Here is a 16,742-nt window from a genome sequence, read left to right on the forward strand (position 1 = left end):
CTCAAGCCATATGTTGGGGATTGTGTCTAACTGGAGTCTATGTCACCCAGCTAATCACTGATCCTCAAAAAATAATCTGTTCCTAAACCATAATGGTCTCGTAACTACAATGTACTTGAGTTCTGTGACGTATTTAATACCCTCAGTTCCTACTGATTTCAATGGGAGTTGGAGACATTAAACCCTTAAAAGGATGCTCAGAACCTTGCAGGTTTGAGCCCTGTGGTTTGGATTCTATCACAGTAAATCTTTACTATATCATTACTAATCCACTGCCAATGACAAATTAGTGCAGGAGACAATAAAGTGAATCTCAGGTGGGCAGTCCCAGTGATATATTCTATTCAAATCCCTGTTTTCAATTTTAAGGTGGTACAGTGGACAGAATGATTAATTCCAAGAGAGCATTTCCTAATACAGAACCAGATAAAATACCCTGGGCAACAGTACCCCATTTATCGCATATGACAAAGTAGTTAAGAAATACATACTGGAGGCCTAATTTTCAAAACTGGCCTTCTAAATTGCAAATACCAATGGAAACCATGCTGCACAGAATTCTGTTTTATGGGCAAAAGAAAGATTTGCATGCACAATTTAGACAACCAGCTTCTAAAATGTATCTGTGTGAATCAATTTAAAGCTGGGATAGATGCACATTCTGATCTGTGTGGCGCAGTGGTTATGAATGTTCCAGGATTTCTGTTTTTAATCTCATTGACATACTGTATTATTTCAGGATACTGGCTGTGTGAGATATTATATTATTGTTCCATTTATCAGAAAAAGTGAGAGTATCTATTCAGGTTTAGCCATTTGTCCTACGGGACAAACTCTTCAAACCACTAATTTGAGAAAAAATGCAATGGTGTTCCAGTACAACCTTCATTATGATGTTGTGCCAACCCAAAATAATTTTGAGACCAGTTCCATAATCCAGGGTTTGCAAGAGAAGGGGCTGTCTTGTGAGGATACAGAAACTCATCTCAAACTTTGGGATACATGGTAATTTAAGGCTAACCTCAGATACACCCTCTATTCAAAGTCCAGCTTCATATCGGGGGAGTGTAATCTGAATTCAAAGATCATATTAACTCCTTGCTGAGACTAACTTTTCTCTACATCTTAAAGAATTAAAACAAGACGTGCTCTTCATATTTTACCTGGTAGTGAACTCTCTGCATAGAAGAAGTTACCGACTGCAGGTCCTAATGTGAGAATAAAAGAAATGGCAATGACAATGAATCCAAAACCAATTTACAAACTCCACACAAGAGATGCCCGCACTAACTCCACCCAATTTATTTATTTAGCGTGTGCAACTCCACCCAAGAACAGGGTAAAAAACACACAAGAATTTTGCAACTATTTATTCACATTTTTTAGAGTATTAGCTTTCATCATGTTTGCAACTCTTTTGTGCTCACTTCCAATAAGTATTCTAGCAAATAACTCTTCTGGCTGCAGTGCTCGCTCACTCAGAGGATCTGAAATTAATACTGAGGATATTTGTGGAAAGCAAATTTTGCATTTTGAACCGTTTGGCCCAGAAACCCAATTCTTAGAGCCCTGTGAGGATACAAAATTTGTATCTGCATCTGATCTGCGATCCGCAAACATGGATATTTGCATCTCTGGATATAAAAACTTCTAAGAACTAACATATGTTCATCCTAAGAGGGAACAATGACGTACCAAGTGACCTGTGTTGCCCTATTAAAACAGCTCAAATTTAGAATATTCACAACAAACTGCATGCAAACAAGAATTATTAGCATGCTTTTCAACAAATACTTTGGAATAATTTTTAAATTTAAGGAAATCACAAACTATTCACAGATTCTTTTCTGAGGTCTACTACAACCTAACCTCAGGGAAGACACAGCATAATGGTACCAAAAGCAAGTTCCAGGGAGCTCTTTTATTGTAATAGGCACTCTGTCCAATAGTCTAGGCCCAGGATATGACCTACCATAAAGGCAGATTAATCACTGGCCCTAACACAGGGGAGTCAACGGGCATAAGCTTCCTCCATCTTCCTGTGAGGCCTGCCAAGATAGCAAGTGTGGGTATGAGTGGGAGTCATTGTACACTTAGTGGGGCCTCCACTTTCCAGCCTGTGAGTAAGTAGGTGAGGAGGGGGTAAGCCTTGGCCCCAGTCCATCTCCTCCCACAATGTGCTAGCCAATGGAATTCAGCCAGCATAAGCAAGGGAAGTTAGAGAACCAGTTACATAGTTCCCCCATAAACTGGAGCCAGAGATAACTCGGAGTCAAAATTCCTTTCCAGGGCTTTTCCATGCTGAGTGAAGCTACTTTCCATCCTTTACCCAGGGCTCTGAGCACACGATTAATGTAGGCTGTAATTTATAATCTGATGGGAAATGTCCTCCAAATCCTCTCCCTGCATCATCACTGCCAAACCTGTCTCCATATTAAGATATAGCACACTTCAGTTTTGTAGTCCTGAAATGTTGTTTGCATTTTAAGAGCTCCATTTGCTGATGTACACCCTAGCTAAAATTTTAAAAATAAGTGCCTAATCTTAGTCTCCTAAATATGCATTTAGCTATCTAAATAAGTAGCTTTGTTTTCAAAAGGGCTGAGCACTATAGCAGCTCCAACTGACTTCAAGGGGAGTGGTGGGATGCTTAGCATTTTTGAAAACTGGGCCAACACCTCTGGTGCCCTCAATACGGACCTGGGAGCCTACATCTGACTTCTGTTTTTGAAGATCTTGGACAAAAATAACAGAGAGTCTGATTAATAAAACACCTACCAGAAGGTAAAAATAAAGAAACAGCTGTTATATCACATTAATGAGAGTCCATTATCTTGGTTCCTAAATACATGTCTATTTTAAATTATGTTGATTGTTGCTTACTGGAGCATTTGGAGATTCTGTCTTCGAGACAGAATGTAATGTTTAATCAGCTCTTAGGAACAATTTGTCAATAGAGGAAGTGCAGCACTTTTATTAACTACATGGCCCCCAGAGTCAACAGAGGCTTCTGGAAATATCTAGTTCATATTTGGCATGCTCATAGCTTTACCACAGATATTAGCAGAGTCACTTCCATATAAATATTACATCATTTGCCTAGTCAGCTCCATTTTGCTACCATGATATCATTGAAGGACCCACATTGTTTTTGCAAGATTCATGGGGTGTCCAGCTGTTCTGATCAAATTCCAACATCAGTAAATATAATCCACCTACTACCTTTCATTCCTTTCTTTGCTTTAAATTGATAGAGTATTCTTTCTCTCACTTCCTGTCCTCCAAATATCGTGCAGTGCTGCTCATGAATTTATAATGGCTCCCATGTCCTTCCATTTCCGTTTCAGGAGCAAGCAAAGCGAAGCGTTTCTTATACATTGTGTCTATAGCTATAATTCTATAACACACTCGGACTTGAGAAAAGGATGTCATAAATCAATAAGCAATAACTGAAATTCTCACTGACTCACCTCTTGTAGCCGGTCAATGTACATACGACAGGCCTCCAAGTCACAATCTCCTCGTATAACTATAATTCCCAGAGGTATGGCTGGGGGCAGCAAAAAGAACCCTTTCATTAAAATCACTCGCTTTCCAAGGTTAAACAAACATTCTCAGTGGCATTCTCCTTTTACTCCCCAATGAGATTTTACTATCTAACTTTTAACGTCCACTTAGAAACCTGACCCTATTTTCCCTTATCCATTTTACCATTTTGTATTTATCCAATCATCTGTTTTTCTGTGTTGCTAATGCTGCAGGTGCTAATATGGCTACAGTTTGTTTACATCCTTCTTTGTCTGCCAACATTATCAATTATGTTGACACAGCAAAAGGAACAGTATCCCAACAAAGGAGTCATTCGTGTTGAGTGTTTTGTTATGCATTGCAAAAAGCTGTGATTATTTTTTGAAATGAGACTCTGGAGCACTTTAAAAACAATTTAAAGTCAATGAAAAACAAACAACCTTGGAAGCCTAAAAGTTACAGCTATTTTCTAACCATTTTTCTTCCACTGACCTCTGACTCTTTCTTTTTTTAAAATCTGTTTTGCAGCTCGGCACATTGATATGAGATTGTAGGGCTGTTTATGATCTCCAGCCTGGGCATACTGATTTATTAATGTAGGTCTATGACTGATGTTGATTTATATTTCTGCATTTTATTTATTTTAGCAGAAAAACAACTGAAGCATTTGTATCAGAAAGAAAATCTGGCAACAGTTGCATGGACTTTGTGATGAGATACAGGGGAAAAAAATTTGTTCAAATTTTGAGATAGCCAGTCTTGACCGCTGATCCTCTAAAATAGACATTAAGCATTCAGAAGTTATGGCCCACCAGATTATAACTAGAGAGGGTAGAAAATGATCTGTCGAAACATTTTTCAATGAAAAATGGCTTTTTGACAAAAAAGAAATGTGTTCACACCTCCCCTCGCCCCCAAAAAATCCACTTTTGCAGAAAAAAAATCACAGTTTTGTTAAAAACTCCAAAACTCATAAACCCCAAAATGTTTTCCCTGGTCCTGGAGGCATCACTTTTAATGGCAGAAGGGAAGTTCAGTCTCTGTAGCTACTCTGTTCTTGGACCCTTCAATGAGCCTGCAAATGAGGGTACTACCTGGCTTTAGTAGGATCTCACCAAAGAAGCAGGAGAAGGGAGACTCAGAAGTACTTGTATTTCTAAAATGGACTCATTTAATAAGGTCTTACCTCCCACTAGATAGGCTTTAACCAAACAGAGCAGCAGCAACTGGGGAAGCAGCAAAGCAACAGCAGGAAGAGATTAGAATATTCATAGGAAATATTCCAGGAGAGGATGTGATCCTTATCTTCATAAACAATTTAGCTGATTGGCTAACAAGGAGTCATGTAAAGTTACTGATAACAGTAGGGTAAATTGAAAAACTAACTGTGTTGGAACAGCAGCTGCTCTTTAATTCAAAAGGACTTGATTAAGAGGGACCCTGGCATGTTTGCCTACTGAGGAGCTCTTCATTTTGATAAGTAAAGGAAACAGACATGACAAGAGATAATGAGGAGAGTCTTCATGGTTCATAAAAAGAAAAGGAGGACTTGTGGTACCTTACAGACGAACAAATTAGTCTCTAAGCTGCCACAAGTCCTCCTTTTCTTTTTGCGAATACAGACTAACACGGCTGCTACTCTGAAACCGGTCTTCATGGTCCATATTCCCCTGGCCCACTGAGGCAGGTTAGAGAAGTTTAGCAATCTCAGGCATGGAAGGAAGAGTTCTGCAGCATTCAAGCTCTGCACAGGGCCTACTGGCCAACACAGACCAGAGCCGTGGCATTAACACCATATCCAGCACTATTGATTATGAGCCTAAGAAAGAAGTAGCACGTTCTGCTCGGAGGCGGGGGTTGAGAAAAGAAGAATGGATATGTGGGAGGAAGGTAGCCGAGACCAAGGCTACGTCTTCACTACCCACCGGATCGGCGGGTAGTGATCGTTCTATCGGGGATCAATTTGTCATGTCTTGTCTCAACGCGATAAATCAATCTCCAAATCGACGCCTGTACTCCACCTCGGCAGGAGGAGTAAGCAGAGTTGATGGGGGAGCGGTTGCGGTCCACTCACCGCCGTGAGGATGGCCAGGTAAGTCGAACTAAGATACTTTGACTTCAGCTACGCAAATAGCATAGCTGAAGTTGTGTATCTTAGTTTGAACCCCCACCAGTGTAGCCCAGGCCCAATAAGAAAGGAAGAGAATATCTCACATTCCTTCTGCAGTAATGAAAAAACACATTTTCTTCTAGCAATCTCCCACTCACCCACGCCTTAATTCTTACAAATTCCAAAAAGGAAGGATTCCAACGCTGATCCCTAAGACTTTTCATTACCAAGAAGAGTTGGTGAGGAGAGCCTACAGAAGAGCAGTGCCAATTGTAATGTGCTTTTTATTTGTTTAGATGCTCTGGGTACAGACGAATTCTCTTTGCTCAGTATTTATTATTGCTTAACCTGCCCTGAAAGGAGAACTGCAAGCACTTTGATGAATGTATTTAATGGCTGTTTAGTTTCAATTCTGTAGGTCCCTCTATAGCCCCTGCTGAAATGGTATTTTGTAATGTTTTACAGCAGTAATCAGTGAATCACAACAGATATCCCTCTGCCTCCAATAGCAACAATGCACGAGGGGACTGTCATTGGGTCCTACATTTTCCTCTTTTTAAAAAAATTTCTTTTCTATTAACCCCCTCCATTGACTAAGGAATTTATGTGCCTAACGGGACCAAAGGCTTGTCCTACTGAGACAATGCAACTAACCAAGGACTGAAGTTGTTAATTAACTAGACAGTAATAGTTCCTCATGACTCAGAGAGAAGGGACTTGTGAATGTCTGGAATTTTAAGGAAATCCATAAATCTTTCTGAGATGTAAGTGCTAATATGCAAGAGACAGTTCAGCTATGAAATTTCCTAAAGTTGAGTTATTTGCATTGATGGAAGAAAAGCACAGTGTGCCTTTTAATCTTCACAGGTGGGAGAAAGAACATTAATTAAATTATGTCCCATATATTAATTTTAACAGGGTATTGATAAAAGAATTTTATAAAAATCATAGTTAGGTGAGTCCACCCATGAAATGATGAGAGTGACATTTACAATGGGTTTGTATAAGTGCCCTAGCTCTTATGTATGAATCCTGGGCTAGTGTGACCAAAAACTGAAATGTTAATTGCTTATTTTATCAGGTAATAGTAAGTACTTTCAATGTACATGTCAGTGTTCGTCCAAAAATCTCAAAGTGCTTTACACTGGTTGGCAGAGTGGTTGGCTGATGGATAGCTAGTGTGCAATTATGACCTATGTACATTAGAGGAGGGCTATCACCTAGACAGTGAGTATTACTGGCTAGTCACAGGCATCATAAAGAACTGTCCAAGGGTACAGTCTTGGGTAGCACAGTATAATTACTCAAAACTGCATCAGTCCACAGATGGTCCGTTCTTTGGCTCTCACCAAAATACACATAGATAACTTAATTATCTTCAGTGCCGGAGCGCCACTCCGTGCAGGTGAAAGGTATGAGCGTGGGAGCAGTCAGAGAGATGGGTACAGCTCCCTAATTCTCCTGGTCAGTTCCTGTGAGGATGAGAGTTAGAGCTGCTTCCCAGCCCCTCTGACTTGCACCACCATTGCAGGGTATTAGTGAAGCATAGGCATAGCAAAGCAGAGTTCCGCTACACCCACTCTCTGCCTTCTGCCCTCTCCCAACATGTGTCTACACAAGGAATGAGGAGTGACAGCCAGGGAAGAACCCAGTTGCACTAGAGAGTTCCCTTCCAACAGCAGAATTCTCTGCTGGCCAATTGCAGCCAGTTTCCAGTGAGGGTTTGGATCTGATTACAGAATCTGCTGTATTGGATCTTGGACATAACACTCCTATTATGGTGCAGAAAGCCATTATAAGAATATAGGCAGATGAATAAGACAGGCAGAATATTTCAATTAGTTCACTTCGTGGACCATTGCTGATGAAATGTGTTGCCTATAATGGCACTAACTTAAATCAAGTATCAACAAAAGGCTGCGTTGGAGACACAGCAACATGGCTGGTACCATACACGAGACTTTGCTATGCAGATCACCCCAAACGCTGGCTGGAAGAATTATCAATGATTTCTAAACTCCTCATGATGTTAGTTATGGAATGTACAAATAAAGGAGAAAATTCCCACCTTCCATCCCTTCATTATGTTGAATCCCTGAAGCTAGTGAAAATTTCATATAGACACAAATGGAAAAAGACTAAAAATGTGGCATATTACCACCAAGAAAAGATAAAATTCAATTAACGTCCTCATTTGCTGTTCCTAAGGGATTCAATTTGTGATCTAAACACCACAATTTACCTGCAAACATCCTGATCAAAACAGGTGTGATCTCCTAGAAAGTTCATTGCCTTCGGGGATTGTGGAGATTACGTGTTTGGCTGTAAATGTTTAATGTAGCAAATAAAAGATCCTGTATGTTCAGGACGTTATAAGGATATCATTTTCCTATGAGTTTCCACTGACATAGAAATGTAAAGGGCCAAATCATCACAATAAATTCTCTAGAACCTTGAGTTGGAACTGTAAAATAACCAGACACATATTAAGGGGTTCAGCTTGTAAAGTGTGGTTGTAGATCAAGAATTGAGTATGTATTAATGGCATCTTCTTACCACAAACACTCCCTGTCTCTGCTCAGGTCATTTCTGCTGATTTTACTGAAAAGAACAAGGCTAGTTTTTTTTCACTACTGTCAGAACTAGTAGGCCAATGCAGCTGTGATAGAGAGAGCTGCATTCTGTCTGCGTCCACATTATTGGCAGCTTTGCTGGTTAAATTCTAACAATCAGATCCTAATTGCTAGTTACAAGGTAAGAACTGGGAAAAAACAGTCTGATTTTTCTTTCTCTCTCTTTTTTTGGGGGGTGGGGGGAGGGCATTCCAGCTTGAGTTTTCAGTGCAGATTGTTAAAACTGGGCATATTTGATAGGACACATCTGAGTACGTCTACAGAATAAATATGAAACTACACATATAAACTAGATTATGAATGGTCCTGTGCTGGTGCATGGATGGAGGTGCACAGAGGACACTACAAACCTTCCCCCATTGTCCTGTTAAGCAAGTGCCTGCCATAATGTGGAAAGTTAGCATTGCCAACAGCTCTAGCCTTCTCAAAAGGGTCAGGGACAAGGAATGGTCATAGCTCACCTCCACCTCCCCCACCAACCCTGCACCAGCAGGCAGAGTTGGCTGGTTACAGAGGAGAGCACACGCTGTGCTCACTGGATCATTGGGCTGCCATTCAGCATACATAGAATCATAGAATCATAGAATATAAGGGTTGGAAGGGACCCCAGAAGGTCATCTAGTCCAACCCCCTGCTCAAAGCAGGACCAATTCCCAGTTAAATCATCCCAGCCAGGGCTTTGTCAAGCCTGACCTTAAAAACCTCTAAGGAAGGAGATTCTACCACCTCCCTAGGTAACGCATTCCAGTGTTTCACCACCCTCCTAGTGAAAAAGTTTTTCCTAATATCCAATCTAAACCTCCCCCACTGTAACTTGAGACCATTACTCCTCGTTCTGTCATCTGATACCATTGAGAACAGTCTAGAGCCATCCTCTTTGGAACCCCCTTTCAGGTAGTTGAAAACAGCTATCAAATCCCCCCTCATTCTTCTCTTCTGCAGGCTAAACAATCCCAGCTCCCTCAGCCTCTCCTCATAACTCATATGTTCCAGACCCCTAATCATTTTTGTTGCCCTTCGCTGGACTCTCTCCAATTTATCCACTTCCTTCTTGAAGTGTGGGGCCCAAAACTGGACACAGTACTCCAGATGAGGCCTCACCAATGTCGAATAGAGGGGAACGATCACGTCCCTCGATCTGCTCGCTATGCCCCTACTTATACATCCCAAAATGCCATTGGCCTTCTTGGCAACAAGGGCACACTGCTGACTCATATCCAGCTTCTCGTCCACTGTCACCCCTAGGTCCTTTTCCGCAGAACTACTGCCTAGCCATTCGGTCCCTAGTCTGTAGCTGTGCATTGGGTTCTTCCGTCCTAAGTGCAGGACCCTGCACTTATCCTTATTGAACCTCATCAGATTTCTTTTGGCCCAATCCTCCAATTTGTCTAGGTCCTTCTGTATCCTATCCCTGGATGCCTATCCATGCCAGGGAGCCATCAGCCAGAATTCTGGTGTTTGGGGCAAGGAGCTTGGTGGAAGAAGACTGGGACTAGGATTTGAAGGGGAGACTGGGAGGGAAATGGAGGGGGCACTGGGAACCAGTAGGTGGGGAAGAGACTAGGATTGTCTGAGGAGAGGCTGGAACTGGCTGGGCAAGGAGTCTGGGACTGGGAACCAGTGAGGAGGGAAGACAGGGAGACAGATCTGCTGAGAAGCCCAAATGCAGGAAGAGAACTGAAACCCAGTGGGACAAGGAGCCAAGGAGGAGGTGCAGAAGAAACTGAGATTGGATGAGGATATCAGGGATGAAGAGTGGAACTGTGAGCCAGAGAGGATGGGGAATGTGGATATGTTGGTGATTCAGGAGTGGATTTACCATGAAACAAACCGTGGGGTGGCACGGGGCCCCCAACAACAGGGGGTGCCCCCAAAATGCAGGACAAATATCTGACAACCTGTCCCTGAGTCCCAGCCAGCAGCGCAGAAGGGCTCAGGCAGGCAGGCTGCCTGCATGCCGTGGACGATGGCCCCACGCAGCTCCCGGAAGCGGCCGGCACGTCTACGCGCCCCTGGTAGAGAGGGAGGTGGCTCCGTGCGCTCCCGCTGCCCTCCTCCCCCCAAGGGGTGCACAGAGACATGTCAGCAGCAGCCCAGCAGGGTTACGGTGGCTCCCTGCCCGCTCTGTGTCCCTCCTTCCCTCCTTCTGCACCACTTCGCTCCCAGAAGCGGACGGCGTGTTCCTGCGGCCCCTGGGGGTGGGGGGAAGTGTGTGTCTCCGCGTGCTGCCCCCGCTCCAAGCGCCGACTCCGCGGCTCCCATTGGCTGAGTCCTGGTGGGTGCCCGAAAATGAAGCAGTGGCCCCACCAGCTCTAAATCTGCCATTGGGGTGACTGGAGGCCAGTGCATGAGAGGGAGAGGGAAACTAGATAAGTCTGGGGACAAGGAGAAGAGCGTGGATGGGAAACTGGGAACGGCTGGGCAAGGAGACTGAGATGTGGAGACTGAAATGGGAGACTAGAACTGGCTCGGCAAGGACCCTGGGACTAGGACGGGAGATCTGAGGAGTGAAAACTGGCAATGGCTAAGTGAGGAGAATGGGACTTGGGTGAGGAGCCAGGGGTGGGGAAAAGATAGCATTTGGAGAGGGTCAGGGACAGCATGGCAGGGAAGGGCTTGGGGGAAACTGCATGCTTGATTTGGCAGGGGAACACACCACTTTTGACATACTGAATCTAAAAGCATCGGGTTACACTGCTTAGAGCATACAGAATGTTAAACAGATTCTGTAAGAGTCACCATGCAGTTCCCAGTCCTAGTGACCTTATTCACCACTCTGCCATCGTGGTGACAAATCTTAGATGGAGATACTGTGAAGAATCAGAAAGGGATGCAGACTGCTCAGTTCACTGATTGTGTTGTGAATATTCACTGCATATCCCCACAGTGATAAGAATTTCTGCTCCACAATAGGAAGGAGGGAAAGCATTTATGATGGTCAGAATCTGAAAGGTTTTAATTACTAAAACAAATAACGCCCCAGCTCACCTCCGCTCCGCCCCTCCCTGCTCCCCTGAGCATGCCACCACCGCCGCTCCGCTTCTCCCCCTGCCCGCCCAGGCTGTTTTGCGTGGCAAGCCTGGGAGGGAGGGAGGAGAAGCCGAGCAGCGGTGCGCTCAGGGGAGGCAGTGGTGGTGGAGCAGAGGTGAGCTGGGGCGGGGAGTGGTTCCTCGCTTACCTACGCTCCGCCTGCTCCCCTGAACGTGCTGCCTCTCCCTCACCTGAGAGGGAGGGGGGAGAAGCGGAGCGGCGGCGAATTCAGGGGACCAGGCTGAGCGGAGGTGAGTGAGGGTGGAGGGTTGCGGGGGGGAGCCGCAGGAAGCAATGGGGGGGAGGATGCGGCACGCCCAGGGGAAGAGGCAGGGCCAGGGATTTTGAGAAGGGGTTGGGAGGGGGTGGAGTTAGGGCGGAGCCGGGGGTGGGCGCAAAAAAAAAGCGGGGGCAACCAAAATTTTTTTTGCTTGGGGCAGCAAAAATCCTAGAGCCGGCCCTGGTACACATAACCGAGAAGGCAGGTTTTCTAACCCTTTACTCATGCTCATAGCTCTTCCCTGAACTGTCTCCAGTGTATCAACATCCTCCTTGAATTGTGGACACCAGAACTGGACACACTATTCCAGCAATTCTTGCACCAGTGCCAAATAAAGAGGTAAAATAACCTCTCTCCTGCTACTTGAGATTCTCCTGTTTATGCATCTAGGGACTGCATTAGCCCTTTTGGCTACAGCATCACACTGGGAGCTCATGTTCAGCTAAGTATCCATGCCCCCCCACACACACTCCCAAACCTTTTTCAGAGTCTCTGCTTCCCAGGATAGAGTCCTCCATCTTGTAAGTGTGGCCTACCTTCTTTGTTCCTAGATGTTTACATTTACATTTAGCCATATTAAAACACATATTGTTTGCTTGTGCCCTGCTTACCAAGCAATCCAGATTAATCTGTAGCATTGATCTGTCCTCTTCATTATTTACTAAGATGTAATGGTTAACCAATTTTTAATTCATTTAATGTGTGCCATCTTAATTTTGTATTTTTACAGTTTCTTAATCAAAATTGTATGTGGTACCAAGTCAAATGTCTTACAGAAGTCTATGTATATTTCCTTCAAATTATTACCTTCATCAGCCAAACTCGTAATCTCATTCAAAAAGAAATCAAGTTAGTTTGACAAGATCTATTTTCCATACACCCATGTTGATTGACATTAATTATATTGCTCTCCTTTAATTCTTTATTAATCAAGTGCCATATCAACTGTTCCATTATCTTGCCCAGGATCGACGTCAGATTGACAGGCCTATAATTATCTGGATCATCCCATTTACCCTTTTTAAATACTGGCACATTATCTTTCTTCCAATCTCTTGGAACTTCCCCGGTGTTCCAAGAGTTATAGAAAATCAACATTAATGGTCCAGTGAGCTCCTCAGTCAGCTCTTTTAAAACTCGTGGATGCAAGTTATCTGGACGTGCAGATTTAAATGCCTAACTTTAGAAGCTGCTCTTTAATATCCTCCTGAGTTACTATTGGAATGGAAAATATTTCATCTTATCATATGATGTGAATGTATCATCTGTTTTTTCCCCAAATACAGAACAAAAATATTTAATGAATACTTCTGCCTTTTCTTCATTATTATTGGTAATCCTACCATTTCCATCTTGTAATCAATGTTTCACAATTCCTCACTTCTGATTTATATTTGTCACTATCAACATCCCCTTTCTTCCATTTGGTATCTGTTATTTTCTTTGACTCCATAGTCTGGTGATTAGGGCCCTCCCTAAGGGAGACCCAGTTTTAAGTTCCTGTTCCAATGATCATTTAGTTATCTATAAAAAGAGGCACAGCTTCAACATGATGAGCGAGATATGGTTATGGCAGTCTCCTACAATGCAGGAGACCCACGTTCAAATCCCCACTCCCTGGTGGGAAATTGAACCCACGTTTTCCCACATCCTGGGTAAGTGCTGTAACTAGTGGGGTAAAAGTTGTACAAGTCCTTCTCTAGCTGTGCTGTGAATGGCATCGAAGTTTGGTTGGGGAGAGGGAATTGATCAAAACTATTCACGTCAAATTTGCAAATATTTTCGGGACAACCTAAAACTGCATTTTTAAATGAATAAACTATTCATCAATTATTATTTTTTGCCCGGCTTTACTTACAGCGTGTGTGCGCATGCACACCCACACACACACTATTCTCAAAAGAATGATGCTTTAATAGTCAGGAAGCTACCCTTTTTCTCCTTGCTGTAGGGTGCAAGGTATCCCCTACATTTTCACCATCCCAGTGATAATATCCAGGGGTAGGTAGAAGAAAGAAAAGGGGGAGGGAGGAGGGGCAGATAATTCGGTAGCAAATGTTGTTGAAATGCCTGCTAAAGCAACAAGAAAAGTAGAACATGACAGAAAAAGAGAATCAGGTGCAAATGGTTGTGCCCTTCAGAGGACGGAGTGACACCATTTAATTGCTCAGAATGTTTTTGAAATGAGGTGTCTACCTCCAGTAGAGCATAGATTAATCTTCACTGAACTGTTGGTATGACAAGTTGTTAGACGGGGGAAAAAATTCAATTTCAGATGAAGCAGCTGATAGAATCAAATGAGTATTTCAAGCACACAAGGAGAGTGAAATGTGTTTACTCTGAGTTAGGGTGACTCAGATTGTTATGCTGATGTCAGAGCTTCCAAAACTCTATTATGGAGACATGTCATAGGCAAAAATCTTAATAGCTTTCCTGAAGTGTTCCTGCAGGGATAACAAAGTGGGTTGTTATTAACTGGTTTCCTTTTCATGTTCTGATTTCTGTTTTCTTCTTGTTGTTGGTTTTTTATTACAATAGTGGAAGCAGGGAAGTGGGCAGTAATTGAGTCATTCTGGAGTTTCCATATCCATGTTTATTCTGTTACAGTACAGAAGGATGTGTAGACTGAGAACCACAAGGGTACAGAGTGAGAAATACACACTGCTGAAAGCCATGGTGTTACTGTGGGGGCATGACCAAATGCAGAGCAATTGGCACGCACTTCAAAAGTGAGCCTCTCCAACTCAGAATTCATATAACAGGGTCGCTCTGCTTGGCAGCAAACAAACAGCTATATTTCTTTGGAATGTAGGGATTATCTATAGTTATGTTTTAAAATCAGCCTTGCAAAATTCTACCCATCCATTTGCCCAGGGTAAGTGATTTTTTTTTCTTTTGACAGGTGAGTAGCATATCATATAATTTTCATTATAATTATCTTGGTAAAGAGCAGGTGAGCAGTTTTTGTTTTTTCACTTGGGCTGGTAATGTTTAACGATAATTTATTGCAAAGGGTACAGGTTTGGAACTAGGGGTGCTGCTGCACTCCCTGGCTTCAAGTGGTTTCCATCATATTCAGGGTTTACAGTTTGGTTCAATGACTCTCAGCACCCCCACTATACAAATTGTTCCAGCACCCCTGGCAAAAGGAGAAATCTCACTGATGAAGACAGAGAGTGGGGGTATTTGGTATATCTGTTCAGACCCACTGAGTTACTACCAAAAAGCATTTAATATATATTCAATAACCCCATTCAGAAATGCGGTAGTAATAGTTACCTGCATTTTTCAGCTAGTTGAAGGTTCCTGGTCTCTTCAATCTCATTCCTTGCCACACCCATAACCATGTTTTGCTGTTTAGACATCTCGACAGGAGATCTATGCTGTCTATGTCACAAGGTAACTGGGAAGGGAGGTTATGTCATTATGCTCACTGGACTGCATGGATAATTTTTTTTCCTAGGTGTCAAATTCAAGATGATGACTATAATTTATGAAATAGTTTGGTTTCTAGCATCTGTAGAGAACTCTTCTCTTCCCTTGCACCATCCTGAAAGTTGATTCAAACTCCACTAAACTGAAATAAGCACAATTTTGATAGGAAGTGTTTAGCTCTTGGTCCAATGAAGTACAAGTCTCTTGACTTTTAGGGTAAGTTGCAATGATTATATATTCACTCAGGACTTTTCTAAGTATTGTAAGGGAAGTGGGGAGGATGCATATCTTTTGTCGTCTATTTTAAATTGATTGGACGGGGGCAGCTGGAGGGGGACTGGGCTTTTTTGTTTGTTTTCCAAAATTTTTACTACTACAAAAACATTCAGAGGAAGGAAGGAAGGAAGGAAGGAAGCGAGTAGTTGGGTCTTGGACCAGGAAAAGGCTGGTGAGAAAGAAATGCTGTACTAAGAAGAAGGTGAGGAACCAGTGTGGGGTCAGAGATGAAATTAGCAGAAAGTCCAAACAGCAGGATGAAAAGACGAAGGAGCAGGGTAATATTTAAAATGGTCCCCACTATCTGGAAGTAGCCATTTTAAGAATTTGACATCCAAATTTTTATTTTTAGGATGAATATAAACGAAAATTCAGCAAACGGCCAGATTCCCATACAAACAAAATCCAGATCAGAGATCTGACACATCTCTCATAATACTTACATTAGTTACTAGACATTTCGTATAAAATCATCATTGTGTTTTTTACCAGTAACAAATAACATAATATGTATTTACTGTTGTAACAACAGTATCCCATCTTCTAAATTGTTTGTTTGTTAGAAGGGGTTTGTTTTAGACCTGTTAAGGGATTTTAAAAAATTATTGGCAATGGGTATGTTTTCATTTCCTCAAATGCTGAGACTATGCAACAGGGAAAAAAATCCAAAAGAGGCATCAGTTCATCCAAAATAACATTTTTACAGTATAAATGAATATTTATAATCTGGTCCCCTTTGTCTAGGGTCCATCGGACTCACATCTCAAGTTTATTAATAGAAGCTCCACTCCACCATCATCCACTCCATTCCACTCCACCATCATCTTGTTATAATTCTCATCAGCCCTCTGATGGAGTCTGTAATTGCTTTAATTATGGCTGAAATCTACCAGCAGGAGCTTACAAGAGGCTGTCAGAACCTGTATTAAAATTCAGACCATCTCAGTTCTATTGCTGGAAGAAGTGATGGTGAGCCAGGGACTAGGAAGGGATGGGAGAGAGAGACTGAAACAGTATAACTATCTTTCTACAGTAAGAAAAGCAAACCAATTAAAAGGCCTGCCATCCTGTAATTACCAGGGAGTCCTGTATTATAGAGGAAGCTACAGCTTTGTTACACAACAAACAGACTGCTTGTAGTTTAACATGAATAATGAGTCAGATGCATGAGCAAGACTCTATTAAACTGTTGTCACAAGCAGCCGTGTCCCGCATTGATTAATGATTCCATGTGTCATCAAGGAAAGGTTCTTCATTTTTAAGCATGCGGATCATCGTCATCAGTGATGCCAATGCAACCAGCTGCCTGTTTTCAACTTACACCCTGAATGTGGCAATTAAATCACTACAAGAGAACACAAAACACTGATTATTTTTGCTATCTGGAGGGCTGAGGGCTGTTAAAGACCAAAGGATTCGGGTTGCATGATTCCCCTGCAGAGGCAAATGT

The 16,742-nt window shown here is 42.5% G+C and overlaps 1 protein-coding gene across 8 annotated transcripts in view; it reads right to left on the reverse strand.

Moving 5' to 3' along the window:
- The window catches only part of DGKI (diacylglycerol kinase iota), a 294,215-nt gene that overhangs the window by 69,342 nt on the left and 208,131 nt on the right, over window positions 1-16,742 (reverse strand). For all 8 annotated transcript variants that reach the window (XM_075122845.1, XM_075122834.1, XM_048830323.2 and 5 more), the window contains 2 exons: window positions 3,471-3,550; window positions 1,164-1,208 (listed from right to left, as the gene is read on the reverse strand). In XM_075122845.1, the coding sequence (XP_074978946.1) occupies window positions 1,164-1,208; window positions 3,471-3,550 (125 nt within the window). The remainder of the gene's footprint in view (window positions 1-1,163; window positions 1,209-3,470; window positions 3,551-16,742) is intronic.

This window comes from Caretta caretta, chromosome 1, assembly GCF_965140235.1.
Source record: "Caretta caretta isolate rCarCar2 chromosome 1, rCarCar1.hap1, whole genome shotgun sequence".
In the NCBI taxonomy this organism is placed as follows: domain Eukaryota; kingdom Metazoa; phylum Chordata; order Testudines; family Cheloniidae; genus Caretta; species Caretta caretta.